General features: G+C 42.0%; 1 protein-coding gene across 1 annotated transcript in view; it reads right to left on the reverse strand.

The window, feature by feature from the left end:
- The window catches only part of adam12a (ADAM metallopeptidase domain 12a), a gene marked incomplete at its 3' end in the record, with an annotated part of 211,479 nt that overhangs the window by 62,755 nt on the left and 129,067 nt on the right, over window positions 1-19,657 (reverse strand). The window contains exons 7-10 of the mRNA XM_080455765.1: window positions 10,806-10,871; window positions 8,981-9,052; window positions 7,863-8,032; window positions 5,801-5,885 (exon numbers count right to left, since the gene is read on the reverse strand). Coding sequence (XP_080311891.1) covers window positions 5,801-5,885; window positions 7,863-8,032; window positions 8,981-9,052; window positions 10,806-10,871 — 393 coding nt within the window. The remainder of the gene's footprint in view (window positions 1-5,800; window positions 5,886-7,862; window positions 8,033-8,980; window positions 9,053-10,805; window positions 10,872-19,657) is intronic.

The raw sequence follows: 19,657 nt of genomic DNA on the forward strand, positions 1-19,657 counted from the left end.
TGAATTTCCACATAGCATTGGTTTTCTTGTGGCCGTTGCTGTCACCAAATATGTACAGCTCTCCATTGTAGGCAAAGGCTCTATGACCCCAGCGTCCTTCTGGAAGATACTGAGCAGAAGGTGGGCTCAGCCAGTGGTTGGTCTCTGTGTCAAACACCTGGGTGTAGTTGTCCGTGTGCCAACAGCCCCCAAATACAAACATCTTTGTCCCAATTATGGTGGCAGAGTGATTACTTAAAACACGTCCTGGAATACCGCTGCTGTTCATTTGAGTCCAGACCATTGTGGTGGTGTCCAACTTGTGCATGGCACTAGTGTTAGTGTATCCAACTCCTCCATAGACATACATGACCTTCAACAAGACACAGGCTGAGTGGTTGTACATCTCTTTTGGAACAGCCCCAGACACCTGGGGCTTGAACCATCCGTGGGTGTCGACATCAAATGAATAAAGCACATTGCTGGAAGCATATGCAGTAACTCCCCAGATGTATATGATATCTTCTATCAGCACAGCTGTGGGATACCGCCGCATGGAAGGAACCTCAAGGTGATGTTCTCCTCTCCCAGCTTTCACTGGGGGCAACTTGATCCAGCGCAAAGACACTGTGTTGAAGATATACACATCCATCTGATCCATGTGTTTGTAACTTGTGTCCCCTCCAAATGAGTACATGTTGTGTCCCACTGCAACGGCAACAAAAGTGTTTTCAGCATATCTTGTTGACGCTCCCCTCAGACGCATCGCCCAGCCGAACATTTCTGACATTGTGGATTTGCGCTGGATCTTTGCGTCTTCCTCTCTAAGAAAATGGAGACCTAATGTGAGCACTATCACTTACAAAAACTGTTTGACAAATCCACAAAGCGGATGGGTTGCCAATCAATGAAGATGCTTACTGTTGATCTCCCTAATATGGGGAATCCTGGTTTAATGAGCTGGACGTGTTGGTAAAAGTTGCTAAATGATGTATTTTTTTATTTGATGATTCATTTTAAAGAACCTGGTTGTGATGACATTGTGATGTCGTTGCGTGATGATGTCACTATGTACAGAGAGATCTGGATTTCGTCCTGTGTGCAAATCACACACCACACCACTCTCACACACACACACACACACACACACAGGAGAGGGACGGAAAAGGAAACAAGTGGAACACAGAGACAGGTCAGCTAGAAAGACGTCCGCAAGGTCCATTAGAAACCGTACACATTCGATTCCCGCCGGGGACGCCGTGGGCGCTGCGGGCGTGTTCTTTCCTCCGCGCCATCAGTGCCCATACCCTAGGTGGGGTTGGCAAAAGCGCCTTTCTATGTGCAGTTTGCATGTTCTCCCCGTGTCCCCTAGGGTAGGTACCCTCACAAAGAACATACAGTAATCCTGGTCTCTATACTGCCTCCCCCTGGTCAGCCGGGGCGCCCGATGGAGGGGAAAGGAACTAGTTGGAATAACGTGTTCCTTCCACTCGCTACGTCCTAAACTCCCCCCTGTCAGGTGATAAGAAGCGGCCTGCTCACTCCTCATGCATAGAAGGAGGCACAAGCTCAGTTCGGAGCTCTCCCCAGGCTGGCAGAGGGAGAGTAGTGCCCAGGATTGCAACTTAGGTCATTGGTACTCGGTGAAACAATGGGTTACAAAAATCGTTGGTCTGAAAGGTTCTTCTGGAACCAAGAAATGGCTCTTCTATTTGGCCTTTATCTTTATCTTTCTGTGTGGATCAGCTTCCTCCCGTTGGGTGCGCTAGCTGCCGTGCGCTAGCTGCCGTGCTTGGTGTCGGCGTGCAAACCCACCGGAGTGTTCAAGTCCCTGTGCATTATTCAGCACGGCCGTCTAAACCAGGCTGTATGGGGGCTCTGCTGGGGTGCTGGAGAACGCAACGGTCACCAGCTGTCCCACGCTCACTAAACATCCCAGCTGCACCGCCTGGATTTATGTAAAACCAACCCACTAATTCCATTTTTAGCTGAGAATGCCAGGCAGTGTTGCCAGATTCTGTGAGAGAAACAAGCAACCAGGTCTAGGAAAACCAGCCCAAAAGAAGCGACTATGGGCCACATGAGCACTTTAACATAATACATCAGCTATTTGAAAATAGCAGATCTACAAGCTCACAACGTGAGCTTGTAGATCGGCTATTTTCAAATAAAATATTGCGGGGAAATTATAATAAGCAGATCTGGCAACCCTGATGCCAGGCACAATCTTGTGGGCTTTAACCACTTTGAACCTGGGGATCCCTAGTGTTTTGGGCATGTTCATTGTAGGTGAAATTTAAAATGATTTAGAAATTATAGGCCCAAATCTTATATAAAAATGATGGATGATGGTGGGTGGACGATGATGGATGGGCGTCACATCGTTGCAAAATGTAACGTGCGGATTTGATTGGCTAAATCCGGTCGCAAAACCCAACATGCGTAACATGTAGAATTATATATTTTTTAATCTAGTTTACAAAAATAGCAACAAAAAAAAACATCTACTTTTTTCCCCCGCTTTTTTTCCCGTTACCATTATATGACTAAGTACAGTATATAAATGGCCCAAGGAGGAGAATTCCACGATCCCAGAAACGTCTCCATTTGTCTCCATCCGTCTCTATTCGTCTCCCCCACTATTACAACGTACAGTAAAGTGAGTGCAACACATTGGGATCTGTCGAATGGAAAATCCATATCGGCAGTGCGGGGTGGATGTTAATGTTATCCTCAAAAAAATAACATTTGAGAGCCGTGGGGGAAAAGCCAGCGAAAGGGTTCAAAGCAAGCAGTGCTCCTCTGTAAATGAAAGGATCAAGTCAGACAACAGCGACATGATTTCCACAGCAGAAGGCTCGGTGCCGGGGGCCTCGGGGGGGTGGAAAAGTAACTAAGTACAAGTACTGTACTTAAGTACAACATGGAGGTGCTTTTACTTTACTTGAGTATTTGCATTCTTTCGACACTTTGAACTACTGTACTACTGTACTGTTGCCTCTCAGAGGGCAAATATTATTACTACAATTATTTGACAGCTTTAATTACTAGTCACTTTGCAGATTTAGATTATTATTACAAAAGCCACGTTTTATGCGTCGGATATTTGAAAATAGCCGATCTACAAGCTCTCAACACGTTGCATTGCAACATGTTGAGAGCTTGTATGTCTGCTATTTTCTAAAAAGGTTTGACACATTTTGAAATTTTACTTTGTTAAGTATATCTTGACGCAAAAAAACTTTGTACTCAAGTAAAAGTTTGAATACAGGCCTTTTACTTGTAACAGAGTATTTTTATATTGCAGTATTGCTACTTTATTCTTTATTCGGATCCCCATTATCTGCCACCAAAGTAGCAGCTAGCAGCTACTACTATGAGCCGATCTCCGTGAGGACGGCGGTCACAGAGAATACTCCATGATTTCTCAAAGGTACAGAAAAATCGCTGTTTTCGACGGGCAAGGGGACGGTAGACGATGTTTTAACTCTGGCAGTCAATGAGTTAAGTCAAACTTAAGTAGCAGTAAGTGGTGTGGAAGTACTTCTTTCTTCCAACCACACTGAGCAGAAGGCTCGGTTGCCGGGCAGGCCTCGAGGGGTGCGGAGGCTAATCCTTCATGTGTATGACCTGATGTATGTGTGTATGTAAGGGCTCTGCCATAACGACCTGCGTCCCCACTTTACCATCTGGGACGGAACGAGAAGCTAAGAACCATCTGGGGACGGACTGACTGGCTGGCTGTAAAAAAAAAACGACCACCAAGAAAAATACTAGACTCTGTCAGAGAGAGAGAGCAACATGACCAGTGGTGGAAACAGTACTCACATGTTTTACTTAAGTAAAAGTATCAATACTGCAATGTAGAAATACTCTGTTATATAGAAGGTCAGTTGGCTCTCATGCATTGAAGGAGGCATGAGCTCGGCCCTGGCCTCCCTAGGTTGGCAGAGGGAGTGTAGTGCCCAGGATTACATAGACCATTGGCACTGGGTGAAAAAAATGGGGCTACAAAATTGTGGGATAAAGAAAAACATGACACGTTACAAGTGAAAGTCCGGAATTCAAAATGTAGTAATAATGAGTAAAAGTACAACAGTATTGGTATCAAAATATACTTAAAGTACCAAAAGTTGTGCATAATGTCCCCTTTCACAAGTTCAAAATTTATGAAAATAGCCGATCTACAAGCTCACAATGCGTCACATCGCGACGCATTGTGAGCTTGTAAATCTGCTATTTTCAAATGGCCGAAATGTATGTAGGGCTGAAGTGGTTAATGTGTTTTGCGATGATAATCAAAGTCTAACAAGTAACTAGAAACTAAAGTTTTCAAAGAATTGTAGTGGAGTAAAAGTACAATATTTGCTTCTGAGATGTAGTGGAGTAGAAGTAAAAGTACTGAAAACTGGACAGTACTTGAGTAAATGTACTTAGTTACTTTACATCACTGAACATGACAGAGGGAGAGAGAGAGAGAGAGAGAGGGGGGGAGATATTCTTTTTTTTTTTTGAGAGAGACTGAATGAAGGGTGATGAGAAAGGAAACATGGTAAAGAGAGGTGTTGTGAGAGTGTGAGAGAAACAGAGGTGAGTGAGAGTGTAGAGACAGACACTGATGAAGACCTTCTAGGTCGATACACGTCGGTCATAACTTAAATAACTTAAAAATAAATCATATATATTTTTTCATCAAAGGGAATCCTTTACATTGCAAGTCTGCAGTCCATACCATTTGGGAGTTAAGCAGTACTTATTTGAAAACCCTTTTTTCAGAGGTGAGAGTGTATGAGAGAGACGTAGAGAGAGAGAGAGAGAAAAAAAAAAAAAAAGGTATTATACTAGCATGACTGTCTCTGATACAAAGACCCGGCGTGACCCAGGAGGAGGGTTAGGGTTTCCCTTCCACATGATGGCCGATCATTTACAATGAGGTTCCTGCATTTTCCTTCACACTACGTCCCTCATAGCATAAAAAATAAATGTATCGCGTAATCGATACATCCCCTGATTTATCCCCCCTCTCCCCCCGCCCAAGGACAGTGGGACGCGCACGCCGGCCGACAGCCGGGGCGAGACTATACCCCTGTGCTAACGCAACAACAGCCCACCACCACCACCCACCACCCGCCCTATACCGAAAAGTTACAATCGCACATTAATATCCACTCTGAAAAATCCTCAGTTCAACTCCTCTCAGAGGAGTTGAATGCAGGTGTGTGTGTGTGTGTGTGTGTGTGTGTGTGTGTGTGTGTGTGTGTGTGTGTGTGTGTGTGTGTGTGTGTGTGTGTGTGTGTGTGTGTGTGTGTGTTGCACACACACGTGCATGAGAATGCACGCATTCTGCAGCACCTGAACATACTTACTGGTGTTCGATTTGCTAGGGGGGGGGGATGGAAAGAATCCATGCCCCTACTTTTGATATCCGTCCAAGTCATACATTTTTATGAGCAGTGGGGATATGTTTTATTATCCCTGTTTTACCCCTGCTTCTGGCCTGACTGAATGAAATACATGCATTTCCTTTATCTAGTCTGATATGTATGTTTCACTGCATGTTTGATATACTGTAATCTTATGTCACCATTTGACACTTTCATTAAAAAAAACACATAAAACCAATTCAAATGTGTCAACCTTTGTCAGCCTTTGTCAAGATTTGTCAAAATGTGTCAAGATACTGTATGTCAAATTGTCCTCTTGCTCTTTCCTCTTTTTTTTTCATTTTAAATAGCACATCTAGAAGCTTGTCACGATGCGATACATTGTAAGCTTTTCGCTATTTGTAGTATACACAGTAAATATCCCCCCTCCCTCTTACCATGACAATGCCTCCAGACTGCTCCGCGGTGCACATGCTCATGATGGGGGCCATGCCGATGGTGGTGCCCTGGAAATACACCCCACTGCAGGAGACACACAGTGGAGAGAGGAGGTTAACATAAGGGTTGTTTATACGGAGCTACTGGAGTGGCTGTTGATTGAAAAAAGAAAACAAAATTGTGGCCACAAATGACTAATCCGTGGCCATGGATTAGTAATTTGAGAGCACGCATTACAAAAAAATCCCCTCAATGGCCACTGGAGGGCTCCGTAGTTTTAGGTCATTGCAGGTGAAAAGTAAAATAATCGACAAGCTCAGATCACATCATATCACCACACATTGTGAGCTTATAGATCTGCTATTTTCACTATTTGTGCACGACCGCATTGTGCAACAAAGTATAAAATAACACTTAATTGGTCAAATAATTGGTTAAAATAAAAAAACACGCCTTGATTATTCAATTAATCGAAAAAGAAAAACTGCTAGTTAAGAGAAACTTTCAACACTTCAGATGTCATCAAAGTGACTGGCGGGCCGACCCATGTTGCAGGGCTCTGCAACGATAGCATCTTCCACCGAAGGCAAACATGACGAAACCCATTGCTTTCGGATTGGAGAGAGATTACTTTATATGAAAATTCTGTCACAAAATTGCATCAGATGTGGGATGGCAATTCATTATCAAAAGTTCAGCATGGTAAAATATAGAGAACTCTCTTTCTATAAATGTTTGATTTGATTTCGTGAACTCAAGGGCTCCCTTTGAAATCAATTCATCATATCAGTCACTTTTTTTTTTCAAATAGTGTGCCTGCAACTATATTAAATGGGGAAGATTGTAGACCTGCTATTTTCAGGCATTAGGGTTCAATTTAGGTAACTTTATTTCTGTAGTCTTTTAGGCAACACCAGTTGTAGCTAATTGGTCATTACAGTGATCCGTTATAACTGCCATTGCCAGGCTTCAGTTTGAAACTAAACTCAGTCACGTACTTCACCAGATCAGAAACATCAGCAGGAGCACTGAAAACAAGGAGCGCATGCGGTGAACTCAAAACACCACCACTCAATCCGTTTAAAAAGAGTATTGCGTTCCATTTTTCAATTCATCGATTTGAATGGTCACGCATTTGCATCGATAATGAATTGTCTTGCGATGCATTGTTACATCCCCTATATTACCAGGGATGGAAAGGTCCTGCGTTCAGAGCCGGACTCAGAACTCGTCTCATGCTGAGTTCACACTGACACATACAAAGACACAGGCTACCATTCATTTTCAATGGAAGCCAGCGACCTTGAAGATACAAAGATACATAACACATTGTGTAGCTGCTACAAAAAGCTACAACAGCTACAAAAAAGTTGACCTGATTTCAACAACAGCCACAAAGATACAAAGTATCTTTGTATCTTTTGTAGCTGGCAGTGTGAACGCAGCATTAGGGTTTATGTTGCATTTTACTCCCCATCTCCCATTTCCTTTCTCTTTCTCTCCACTGGACTGTGTAATGAACGGTGGTGGAAAAAAGTATTCACATTCTTTACTTAAGTATAAAGTATCAATACTGCAATATAGAAATACTCGGACTAGAAATAATAAGTAAAAGTCCGGAATGCAAAATGTACTTGAGTAAAAGTACAAAGTGCTCATTGCGCAGAATGTTTCTTCCGTTTCAGTTTTGAAAATAGCATTATCTACAAGCTCACAATGCGAACACATTGTGAGCATGTAGATCGGCTATTTTCAAATGGCCGAAATGTATAGTAGGGTTGAAGTGGTTAATGTATGTTTTGTAATCAAAATCAACATCTACAAAGTAACTAGTAACTAAAGTTTTCAAATAATTGCAATGGAGTAAAAGTACAATATTTGCCTCTGAGATGTAGTGGAGTAGAAGTAAAAGTACAGAAAATTGGAACTACTCCAGTAAAGTAAAAAAAAATACCTCAAATTTGGACTTGGACTTGGAGTACAGTACTTCAGTAAATGTACCGAGTTACTTTATACCACTGTGTAATGAAAAAGCACATTAATGTCTAGTGTCTTTAGTACCTGACCAGCTGTGCGTTGTCGTGGGGTCTCTGGGGCAGCAGCTTGACCTTCCTCCAGTCCAGGAACTCGTGCAGCGTGGTGAAGGGGTCCTGGGTGACGGGACACTTGTCCACGTCGCTCCACACCTCCAGACCCACCAGCGCCACGCGGATGTTCAGCGTCCTGTAGAACTGATGGAGGAGGAAGACGGTACAAGGCTTGATTTATATCTTTGTTGCATGTGATTTATAAGGAATTCATAAGTGATTTATACTTTTTTGTACTTGATTTATACATGATTATTTCATACTTAAAGGACGACTTAACACATATCTTCATATAATTGGTCCTCACTCATGTTCATGATAAAATGGGGGGAAAAAAAACACTCAGTCTCATAGGAGGGAAATAGAAAAAAATTGCACTATAATGAGCATTTATATGAAGATAGGTTGAAAATGGGTGAAGTCGTCCTTTAATCGTCCTTTAATCGTCCTTTAATCGCGTGGTCGGAAATAGCAGATCTACAAGCTCACAGCGTGTCACAGCGTGACACAGCGTGACACGTTGTGAGCTTGTAGATCGGCTATTTTCAAAAAAAAAAAAAAAAAACACGCGATTGAGTATAAATCGGGCTAAAGAGATATATAGAGAGACACTGAAGAATGGATTGTGTGATGGTAGTAATCTGGTACACAAGCCATGTACTTAGTGTGGTGGCTTTGGTGACCAAGCTCATGACACACGTCACACTGCCCACCCCAAGTGTAGGTGTACTGTACGCAACACAAATATCATAAAGAAATAAATTACTTATATATATTTCCTCCTGCATACAGTAAATGGCCACAGCCCTTGAATGAATTCTTTACTCCTTGGGTCAAATAGAGACTTTTCAAAAGGCAAAATTATACCTTATATTCTATTTAAAACAAAGCATTCTTCATTACAGTGACATTATTTTTTCATTAATGCTCAGCAGAATTGTCAAATTGATCATTCTGTTTAATAACGTAACTGGAATGCTGGCTGGCTAATTCCTGACGGGCTGGATGTGAAGTGTAATAAATCACATTGCAGCACGTCCCCCCCTGTCCCCCCCCCCCCCCCCGTCCCCCCACTATTGATCCCATCCGTACCTTGTCCACGTAATTGGCGATCTCGGCCAGACGCTGTTTGACCTTCTCGATATCCTTGCCTTGTTTCTGGAACTGACAAAACACATGCAGGACAGAGTCAAAGCCAGAGCGGGATCAAAGACAAGTGATGGAGACGGAGACGTTAACCCTTTAAGACCTGGGGACCCATTCTACAAAATTATATGCATTTGGCCGCCGACCCCATCTCAAAATATTCTTTCCCAGGGACCCCCAGAAGCAAAGATTTGAGTTGAGAATGTTTGCTTAAAAATATATATATATTCAAAGATTTGCACACATTTTTACGACTTTTCAAAAATAGAAGTGACGCGCTATGAGCTTGTGCATCTGCTATTTTGTAATAGCCAAAGTATAAAATAATGGTTAAAGTGGTACAAATCTAAAATGACTAAGATGCTTCCCCCGGTTTGAGTGGGTTAAAAGATTGCGTTACACTGTATCTCTTGAAAAGGATGTTCAAAGCGAGCTGGACGTCCCAGAGCTGCGGTCGCCAGTGGTGACGTTAATTCCCTCGCAGCGGGGCCCGCTATCATCAAAGGGGGGCTTCTCTTCTCGCAACGGAGCTTATAAGGCTGAGGCGATAACCTCTCAACCACCTTGGATCTTGGATCCAGGGCCCCCATCCTCCTACTCCTCCTCCCTCTGTGCATAGCAGAGGAGGCTATAGGCTACAGCATGCATGTGAGATGTCACACGTGTGATCTGTATAGGCCTTTTTTTCCAGCCCAAGGACCCCCTAGCAGAAAGAGAGATGAAGCAGGGACCCCCACTACATATTGTATAAAATTGTATTTTCATAGATTTCATAGATCAAAGACCAAACCTCTTTGCCGAAAATAGCCGATCTACAGTACAAGCTCAAAACGCCTCGCAGTGCCGGAATTACACCCGGTCATCAAATTATTGGCTCAGGAATGCATCCAAAACCAAAAAATCTCCATGAATTCAAGGCTTCATGGAGTGAGTAATCGATAGAAAATAAGATTTTTTTGGGGTGAAATATTCCCTTAGGTGGTTAACACATTGACCGCCGGGCCCGTAGTTCTACGGGCCGTTAAATCCAACGGTTAAGCGCCGATCCCGTAGCCTACGGGCTGTGGTGCTTTTTCCTTTTTTTCGATTTTTTTTTTTTTTTTCAATTTTCTAGGGGGACCATTTTCAGTGTAACACCACCCGATGTCGACCGGAAGTGCGATCTCGTTTTTTGTTTCCCGTCTGTCTCCATTCTAAGTCGTACACAAAAACCCCTGTAAAAGCCCCTGTAAACATGTAGTTTTTCATCCTCGCATTTCCCATGTTAACATAAACGATCAGAACTCAAACATGGCGGCTCCGTTTCACACGCGGTCTCGACGAGTAGACACCAGGACATGTGCCCGTTGTTTACAAACAGTGGATCGCGCAATCTAAAGGATTTTAACGGGGCCTATGGCGACCTGAAAAAAACAAAAAACAACAATAAAACGTTGGCACTGGTGAGTACATTATGAGATTAACCTCTGGCGGTCAATGTGTTAAGATGTCAATGTGAGATCTGCGGCAATGCACGCACGTGCGCACACACGCACACACACACACACACACAGCTGACCCGCATCAGTGGTGGGCTGGATGGACACATCATCACAGAAGATAACAAGACGACACGAGAGGTCAACTCATCCGTGTCTCGGGAGGGAGAGGGGGGGGGGGGGAGGCCGGGCGGGCGAGTGGGGTGCGTGTGACCTATCACCCCTTGTTCCTGTGGGAGCCAGGAGCGGAACGGGGAGACGTTGACCCTGCCTCGACCCCTATAGCTGCTTACCTCTCTGTTGTCAGCCACGATGATCAGTTCCACATACTTGGTGGTCGCCTGGGCGTGCCGCTTGTGCTGCAGAGGAGAGGGAGAGAGAGAGAGAGAGAGAGAGAGAGGGAGAGAAAGCAATGAGTAAACGTGAGATCAAATAAATCTTTATTGATCCCCGGGGGTAGATTCAGGTGTCACAGCAGCAGTAAAACACAGGAACAGGTATTAAGAGAAAGAGTCAAAGAGCCGATAAAAGATAAAATAGAGATGAAATCAAATAAGTTCTGACACCAGACATCTGCACCACTGGGGTCTCTCTCTGAATGAATGGGTTAACATATGTAGGTAGACCTTTATTAATCCAGTGGGGGGGGGGGGTCAGTTTCAACCTCACCCAGCTGACGGATGCTCAGATGGTCATGATTAGCGTTCAAAGGGGGGACGGGGATTAACAGACAGCCTCTAAACCAGCCACTTTACAGTCAAATAAACATCAACATCAATACATATCTATCTATAAATGCATGACATCTTTTGAATGAAATTCCATGTAGTTTTAGTCATGTTTTAGTCACCTGAAACATTTTAGTTTTTGTCTGGTTTTAGTCGACTAAATATAATCAAATTTTAGTCGACTAAATCTACAGTTGATTTAGTCGACTAAAATGTATTTTGACAGGCCGTGATGGCGTCATAATGGCTGATTTTACACTTGGTTGCATGCTGAAAATAGCCGATCTGCAAGCCCACAACAGTTGTGGGCTTGTAGTACCGAAAGTACCGAAAGTAAAAGTACTAAAAAGTTTGAAAATAGCAGATCTACAAGCTCACAACGTGTTGCATCGCGACACGTTGTGAGCTTGTAGATCGGCTATTTTCAAATAGCCCATGTATAAAATAGGGCTAAAGTTGCTAATGTATGTTTTATAATATAGTAATTTATATCTGCAAAGTAACTAGTAACTAAAGTTTGCAAATAAATGTAGTGGAGCAAAAGTAACATTTTTGGAACCGAGATCGAGTGGAGTAGAAGTAAAAGTATTGGAAATGGGAAATACTCCAATAAAGTAAAAAGTTACTCAAAATTGTACTTAAGTACAGTACTTAAGTACATGTACTTTCCACCACTGGTTCCCAAAGGGCATCAGGCTAGTAAGCACATTATATGTAAAATACACAGTCACCAACAATTGTTATTGTCATTGCATATTGTTATTGTTAGCACAGTCTGCAGAGCATGCTGCACCAACATTCTGCTGTTTGTACTGTGTATGAGTGAGTGACAAATAAACCCTTGAGTCTATGAATATATGAATGAATATGCATCTTATTGCCAATGAATATATGAATGGATATAATGTATAATTTATAGACTATATCAACAGTGAATACATTCATGAATATATATATATATATATATATATATGTACAGTGTCAACAGGTTCCAACAGTGCAGTATCTGTGAGGAAGACGATGGTTAATCCTTCACCACATAAACTCTCAGTGGTGGAAAAAGTACTTACAAGTATCAATACTGCAATGTAGAAATACTCTGTTACAAGTAAAAGTCCGGAATTCAAAATATACTTGAGTAAAAGTATAAAAGTATTTGCATCAAAATGCACTTAAAGTACCAAAAGTAAAAGTACCCATTATACAAAATGTCCCATTTCAAGTTTTCAAATGTATACAAATCTTTTGAAAATAGCAGATCTACAAGCTCACAATGCGTCGCATCGCGACGCATTGTGAGCTTGTAGATCTGCTATTTTCAAATGGCCGATATAGGGCTGAAGTGGTTAGTGAATGTTTTGTAATAATAATCTAAGGTTTACTGTTATTATGACCCTTGGGTATGTGTCTTCGCAGAAGATACATATGACCCAAGGGTCATATGTGGAGAAAGAACAGGGTGTGGGGGCAGCGTTGCCAGATTATGTGAGAGAAACAAGCAACCGGGTCTAGGAAAACAAGCCCAAAAGAAAGCGACTATGGGCCACATGAGCACTTTAAACATATACATCAGCCATTTGATAATACTGTAGCAGCTCTACAAGCTCACAACACGTCGCATCGAGCTTGTGGATCAGCTATTTTCAAATAAAATCTTGGGGGGGAAATTATTAGAAGAAGACCTGGCAACACTGTGTGTGTGTGTGTGTGGGGGGGGGGGGGGTATTGGAGAGAAGGAGCATGAGACACAGAAGGAGAGCAGGAGGAGACACACACAGCTTTCTGGGAGGAGGCGACCTAAATATAGCAGGTGGTACACTCGATAGGGCTTTGCACCTTTTAACACACGCTTACGCACGAGCGACGACAACAACGCCGGTGGGATGCCAGAACCATCAGCTATAGGCTTCCTGTGTGACTCCATGAGCTGAGCCAAGTCCCCACATACAGTACAGTACAGTACAGTACCCCATAAAACGGGACCATATCACACCCATACTAGCTGCCCTTCATTGGCTGCCTGTGAGCTCCAGGAGTGGGAATTAAAATTGTACTTATTACTTATAAAAGCCCTGAAAGGACTGGCCCCCCTACTTATATCTCTGATATGCTGTCCCCCTCGTAAGTCTGAGCGCATTCTTAGATCCTCAATGGCCGTCACAAGTCGACGATGTCATTTGCCCATGTGTGGTCTAGCCCTATGGAATGTATGGAATGCATGTGAAAATAAAAAAACAACTCAATACTTCCTAAGGTTAATATAAGCATCAAATCGATATTTTAAATGTTTTTTTTTTGCACATGCATTCCACAAATCCCATAGGGCTAGACCACACATGGGCACAATGACCTATTGAGTGAAAGATTAACTATTTTCTAAAATAAATAATGTTGAAGGTGTTTTTTTATTTTACATTTTAGTTAGAGGACAATTATAATGTACAGTATTAAGGCATATTTGGCTTATTATTAGCCTAGCATGTGTGTGTGTGCACATGGTGCGTGTGTGTATAGCACCATTTACCATTTATAGCACGCCACTTTGTGCAGAGGTTGTAAATCTGCTATTTTTGAAAAGAATGGAAACACATTTTTAAAGTGAACATTAATAACTCAAATCTTCCCTGGAACAAAATATTTTGAGATGGGGCCAAATACATTTTTTTTGGGGGGTCCTTGACATTTTCTCTTCTTTTTTTCTCCTACTGCAGTGGTTCTCAAAGTGGGGTCCAGGGACCCTCTGGGTTTCTTGAGGGGGTTCCAAATGGACCCTCACAGGTCTGTAACTCTGAGAGCGTTCAAATGGAACCAAATGGACCCGTAAAAGCGGTGCTCGAAAAAAATAATTGACAACCACTGTTATACTGTATAAAAAGAAGTTCAGTCCAAAGTGTGATTCCAGACGTTGCTTTGTGTGAGGGAGCTCCACAGTGTTCCTAACAGCACACACACACTCCACAGTGTTCCTAACAGCACATGTAGACAGTGGCAGTGGGCGAGCATGAGCGTGAAGACGATGACACCCATTTGGGACACGTCCAGACCCCGGCACTGAGCAGATGTGTGTGTGTGTGGGAGTGGTGACCCAAGTTGGAAAGCAATTTAATATCCAGGGCAGAGTCTGTTTCATTTGTATATATATTGTACGTACGTACGTACACACACACACACACACACACACACACACACACACACACACACACACACACACACACACACACACACACACACACACACACACACACACACACACACACACACACTGGTTGACCGGAGTCAAAACGCGTCGTGCTGCGACGCGTTGTGAGCTTGTTGATCTGCTACTTTCTGCTGGGGTTTGAGTGGTTAATATACAACCTCACACACACACACACACACGTTAATGTGCAACCTCACACACACACACACGTTAATGTGCAACCTCACACACACACACACGTTAATGTGCAACCTCACACACACACACACACACACACACACACACACACGTTAATGTGCAACCTCACACACACATTAATGTGCAACCTCACACACATATTAATGTGCAACCTCACACACACACACACACACACGTTAATGTGCACGCGCGCACACACACACACACATGCACACGCACAGTTATCGTGCAGGCTAAATGTCACACATCCTTGTTAGCATGGCAACCTGCATCCTCACTGCTTTCTATTCCAAACTAGATAAGCAAAGTGAGTAAAGTTTATCATTGTAATTCATAATTGTATTTTACAGTAAAATATTCAAAACTTGTTTCTGCAACATCAAAAGATTGTGACTGCTAATGAGGAATGTAAGGGGCACTGGGTTGAGAATGGCACTCATTGTGTTTGTTGAATCACTGTCTATGTGGGACCAATCAAAAGGAATTAGCTTTAAGAGTGCAGGCAGACCCATATATTGGTGTTGTTGATATTTCAGCCAGCATTGATTGATTGAATATTTTATTAGACAGAAATGTAAAACAGCACGAGTACAGTCAAACACTTTGTCTAAAAGGATAACACCAAAAAAGGCCTTGGGGTCTTGTTTCCATTGGGGTCCTAGGTATTCAATTCATCAACATATAGCACCAAACATTCAATATCTGTACTGATTTTTTACCACTTTCAATCTGGTATCCATATTTTGGGCATATCATTATAGGGGGGGGAAAGATATATATAAATAAATATAGATTTTTACTTTAATCAAAAAAATAAAATAAAAATGTAATGATTAGAAGGGATTTTTCACAAAAATATCGCTCCAAAACATCTTTAATCTGTGGGGCAAGACACAAATCAGGATCAGCGTTGGACTCCACTAATCTGGCAACGGTCGGGCTCTCATGCAAAGAGACCTGCAGCGTGTCAGCGCTAGTGGCCATATTTCTGTCCTGCATGCATGACCACACACACTTACACAAGCTCACACTGAGACGCTAGAGTGGAATGCCACTCATATCTCTGTCATTTCCTCCACTTAGCTCCCTTCGTCCGAATGCCAAACTTTTGCCAAGACGCCTCTCTAATGTATTTTTGGCCTCCCAAGCAGAACACATCTCTCAGTAGTAGGGGGTACTAAGTGAAAAATCGTTACGCGGCGGATAAAAGCATGAAATTTGATACAGATGTCCCTTGGGTCATCCTAAAACATCCTAGAAGGGGTGCCCAAAAAAATCTTAAACAGGAAGTGAGTTATGGACAAAATCCAAAATGGCCACCTAAACTGTTGACCGTTGACTCAAAAGACACCAAAATAATCTCCAAAAAGCATAAAATGTGGCACACATGTCCTTTGGGTCATCCTAAGACATCCTAGAAGGGGAGCCCAAAAAAATCTGAAACAGGAAGTGAGTTATTGACCAAATTGAAAATGGCCGCCTAGTGTTGTCGATTGACTCAAAAGACAACTAAAGAATCTCCAAAAAGTATAAAATGTGGCACACATGTCCCTTGGGTCATCCTAAGACATCCTAGAAGGGGTGCCCAAAAAAGTCTTCAACAGGAAGTGAGTTATTGACTAAATTGAAAATGGCCGCCTACAGTGTTGGCGATTGACTCAAAAAGCCTATAGAATCTCCAAAAAGTATACAATTTGGCACATATGTCCCTTGGGTCATCCTAACACATCCTAGAAGGGGTGCCAAAAATAATCTGAAACAGGAAGTGAGTTATTGACTAAATTGAAAATGGCCACCTACAGTGTTGAAAGATGATGCAAGATACCTACAGAATCTCATAAAAGCATGAAATGTGGTACAAATGTCCCTTGGGTGATCTAAACGCATCCTACAAGGGGTGCCCAAAAAGGTTTTAAACAGGAAGTGACCGCCTAAAAGCAGTTGACACAAAAGAAAACATAAGGGGACGTCATAAAAGTGTATAATTTGGTATGTACATTGAGTGCTTCTTATTATATCCTAGAAGGGGTTATTTATTTGTTTGCTTGTTTATTAAACTTTTTAGGAAGGGACCATGTTGAAGAAATTCTAAATGGCTGTTTAAACAGTTGACCATGGCAGTCTGCATATTATGCAGACTCAATACGACAGGTTATGCAGTGCATAACTTGCCGTATTTTGTAGTCTACCTTCTGTTTTCATTTCTACATCACTTATTTATTTTACTTTCTGCATAATTTTTTTATTGTACTCTTTGAATCTTCTTTATTTATCTAACTCTCTGCATATTCTCATTTATTTTACTCTGCATCTTATCTTACTCTGCATATTCTTATTTTACTCTCTGCATCTTATTTATTTTGCATTCTACATCTTCTTGCTTGTTTTACACTATCTTCTCATGTATTTTCTTCTTGATCATTACTGTTTTTTTGTGATTAGTGTTTAGTAACTACATGTATTCATGTGTGCCATTTCGCAATTACCAGCACATTGGCATAATGCTCTGCAAGGTAACCCATCATCCCGGCATCTACACTTTCTCGAACAGAAGGGCTCAGCTTTGCAGCCACACTTGAGTTCTCTACAAACTTAAGCAGCCTCTGGCAAGAGTGTCCATAAAGGTGTCCACGAATCAGCGACTTTAATTTATTTGTCAGGAGATGGTAGAGATTGCATAGCTTTCAGGCTTCTGGACCAAATGCTAGATTGGCTGCTCGATTTGAATATTGTAGCAGTGCAGCCCGTGTGGGAGGAGTGTTTTCCATTGAGAGACTATTCAAACTTTTTTTGGCACCCCTTAGGATGCATTCAGATCACCCAAGGGACATTTGTACCAAATTTCATGCTTTTATGAGATTATTTTTTATGAGTGTCTTTTGCATCATCTGTCAAGACTGTACACAGCCATTTTCAATTTAGTCAATAACTCACTTCCTGTTTCAGATAATTTCAGGCACCCCTTCTAGGATGTCTTAGGATGACCCAAGGGACATGTATGCCATTATGAGATTCTTTAGTTGTCTTTTGAGTCAATCGACAACACTGTAGGCGGTCATTTTCAATTTTGTCAATGACTCACTTCCTGTTTAAGATTTTTTTGGGCACCCCTTCTGGGATGTCTTGGGATGACCCAAGGGACATGTATGCCAAATTGTATGCTTTTATGAGATTCTTTAGTTGTCTTTTGAGTCAATAGATAACACTGTAGGCGGCCATTTTCAATTTTGTCAATAACTCAGTTCCTGCTTAAGATTTCTTTGGGCACCCCTTCTAGGATGTCTTAGGATGACCCAAGGGACATATGTGCCAAATTGTATGCTTTTTGGAGATTCTTTTGGTGTCTTTTGAGTCAACGGTCAACAGTTTAGGTGGCCATTTAGAATTTTGTCCATAAGTCACTTCCTGTTTAAGATTTTTTTGGGCACCCCTTCTAGGATGTTTTAGGATGACCCAAGGGACATCTGTATCAAATTTCATGCTTTTATCCGCCGCGTAACGATTTGGCCATTTTTTGTGCTTAGTACCCCCTACTACAGGTTGATCCCTGCCTGCAGAGGCGAAACACTCGGGGGCCTCCGGAGCGCGTGTGTGTGTGTGTGTGTGTGTGTGTGTGTGTGTGTGTGTGTGTGTGTGTGTGTGTGTAGTGGTGGAGGAAGTACTCACATGTTTTACTCAAGTAAAAGTATCAAGACCCTATTGTAGAAATAGTCTGTTACACAAGTACAAGTTTGGTATTCAAAATTGCAGTTACTTTCCAGCACTGGTAGTGAGTTGTGTGTATGTGTGTGTGCTCAGTAGCAGCCTTAAGCCTCTGGGGGCCCGTTTCAAGAGCTACCGTGAGGGAAAAGAGGAAATACATTGAGGATTCAAGTTGGTTAGCATCCGGAGAGTGTTCCATTTGTACACTCTCCGAGTTATGGGGGTCCTTGAAATTAAAACGTTTGTGAAACTCAATGCCACACTAAATGGAACAGAGCCTTCATTAGTATCACTGGTAACACCTGTGAAGGAAGTAAGGAAGGGGCCCAATTTCTTTTCAACATGGCTGCTGTGCATAGAGCCTATTGATAAGGGTGAAACATAGCTAAAGGCCATGCCAATGTGTGTACGTGTGTTGTACCACGTTTGCAAGCCTTTGTGAGGGCAAAACCCCCTTAGTTTCTGGTAGTGAACTACTGTTTCTCATTGGTCATGACAAAGCCCATTTGTTTGTCTCTTTACTAGCTGACAACTCCGACTTTCGAAAACATCCATTACGCCCCCTCGGGGCTTTATTGTGTTTCCATATTCTGTGATTTGTAATGTATGTAATAACTGCAGTGTAGTCGTTCATTCGTCTTTTGGAAAGAACGTTTCTTAAATCTTCTAAGATATTTGACCAGCATTGTTTCTTTACTCTGTCTCTGTCTTCACTTAGGAGCCAATGTTCCCTCTCGTCCTCCTGACATCTCTTAGATAGAGCAAAGGCGGGGCTGGATTATGGGATCTTAATTGAATGAAAGAGTGCCGTGTCATCGGCAAAAAATGCAGTGCAACATAGAAAATAAATCTCTCACCCAGGAGAGCAAAACCATATTTTTCTACAGCATTATAAATCACAAGAATGAGACTTTTTCACTCGCCTTGCTTGAGGAGTGTAAAAGTGGACCCGTATGGGTCTATTTCTTTTAAATTGACACTTGTTTCACTTGTTTCGCCATCGCCGACTCTTTGGTGGTCTCTTAATGCTAATTCCATTTAGCCAGAGGTGTTAAGTAAATAAGTGCATTTACTCAAGTACTGTAAGCACAATATTGAGGTATTTATACTTTCCTGGAGTATTTCCAATTTTAAGTACTTTTACTTCTACTCTACTACATCTTAAGAGGCAAATATTGTACTTGTACTCCACTACAATTATTTGAAAACTTTAGTTACAGGTTACTTTTCAGATATACATTTTTATATTATAAAAAATACATTAACCACTTTAGCCTTATTTTATTATTACTAGTTACTTTGTGGATTTTGATTATTA

Source organism: Gymnoscopelus braueri (assembly GCF_963280865.1).
Source record: "Gymnoscopelus braueri genome assembly, chromosome: 17".
Lineage (NCBI taxonomy): Eukaryota > Metazoa > Chordata > Actinopteri > Myctophiformes > Myctophidae > Gymnoscopelus > Gymnoscopelus braueri.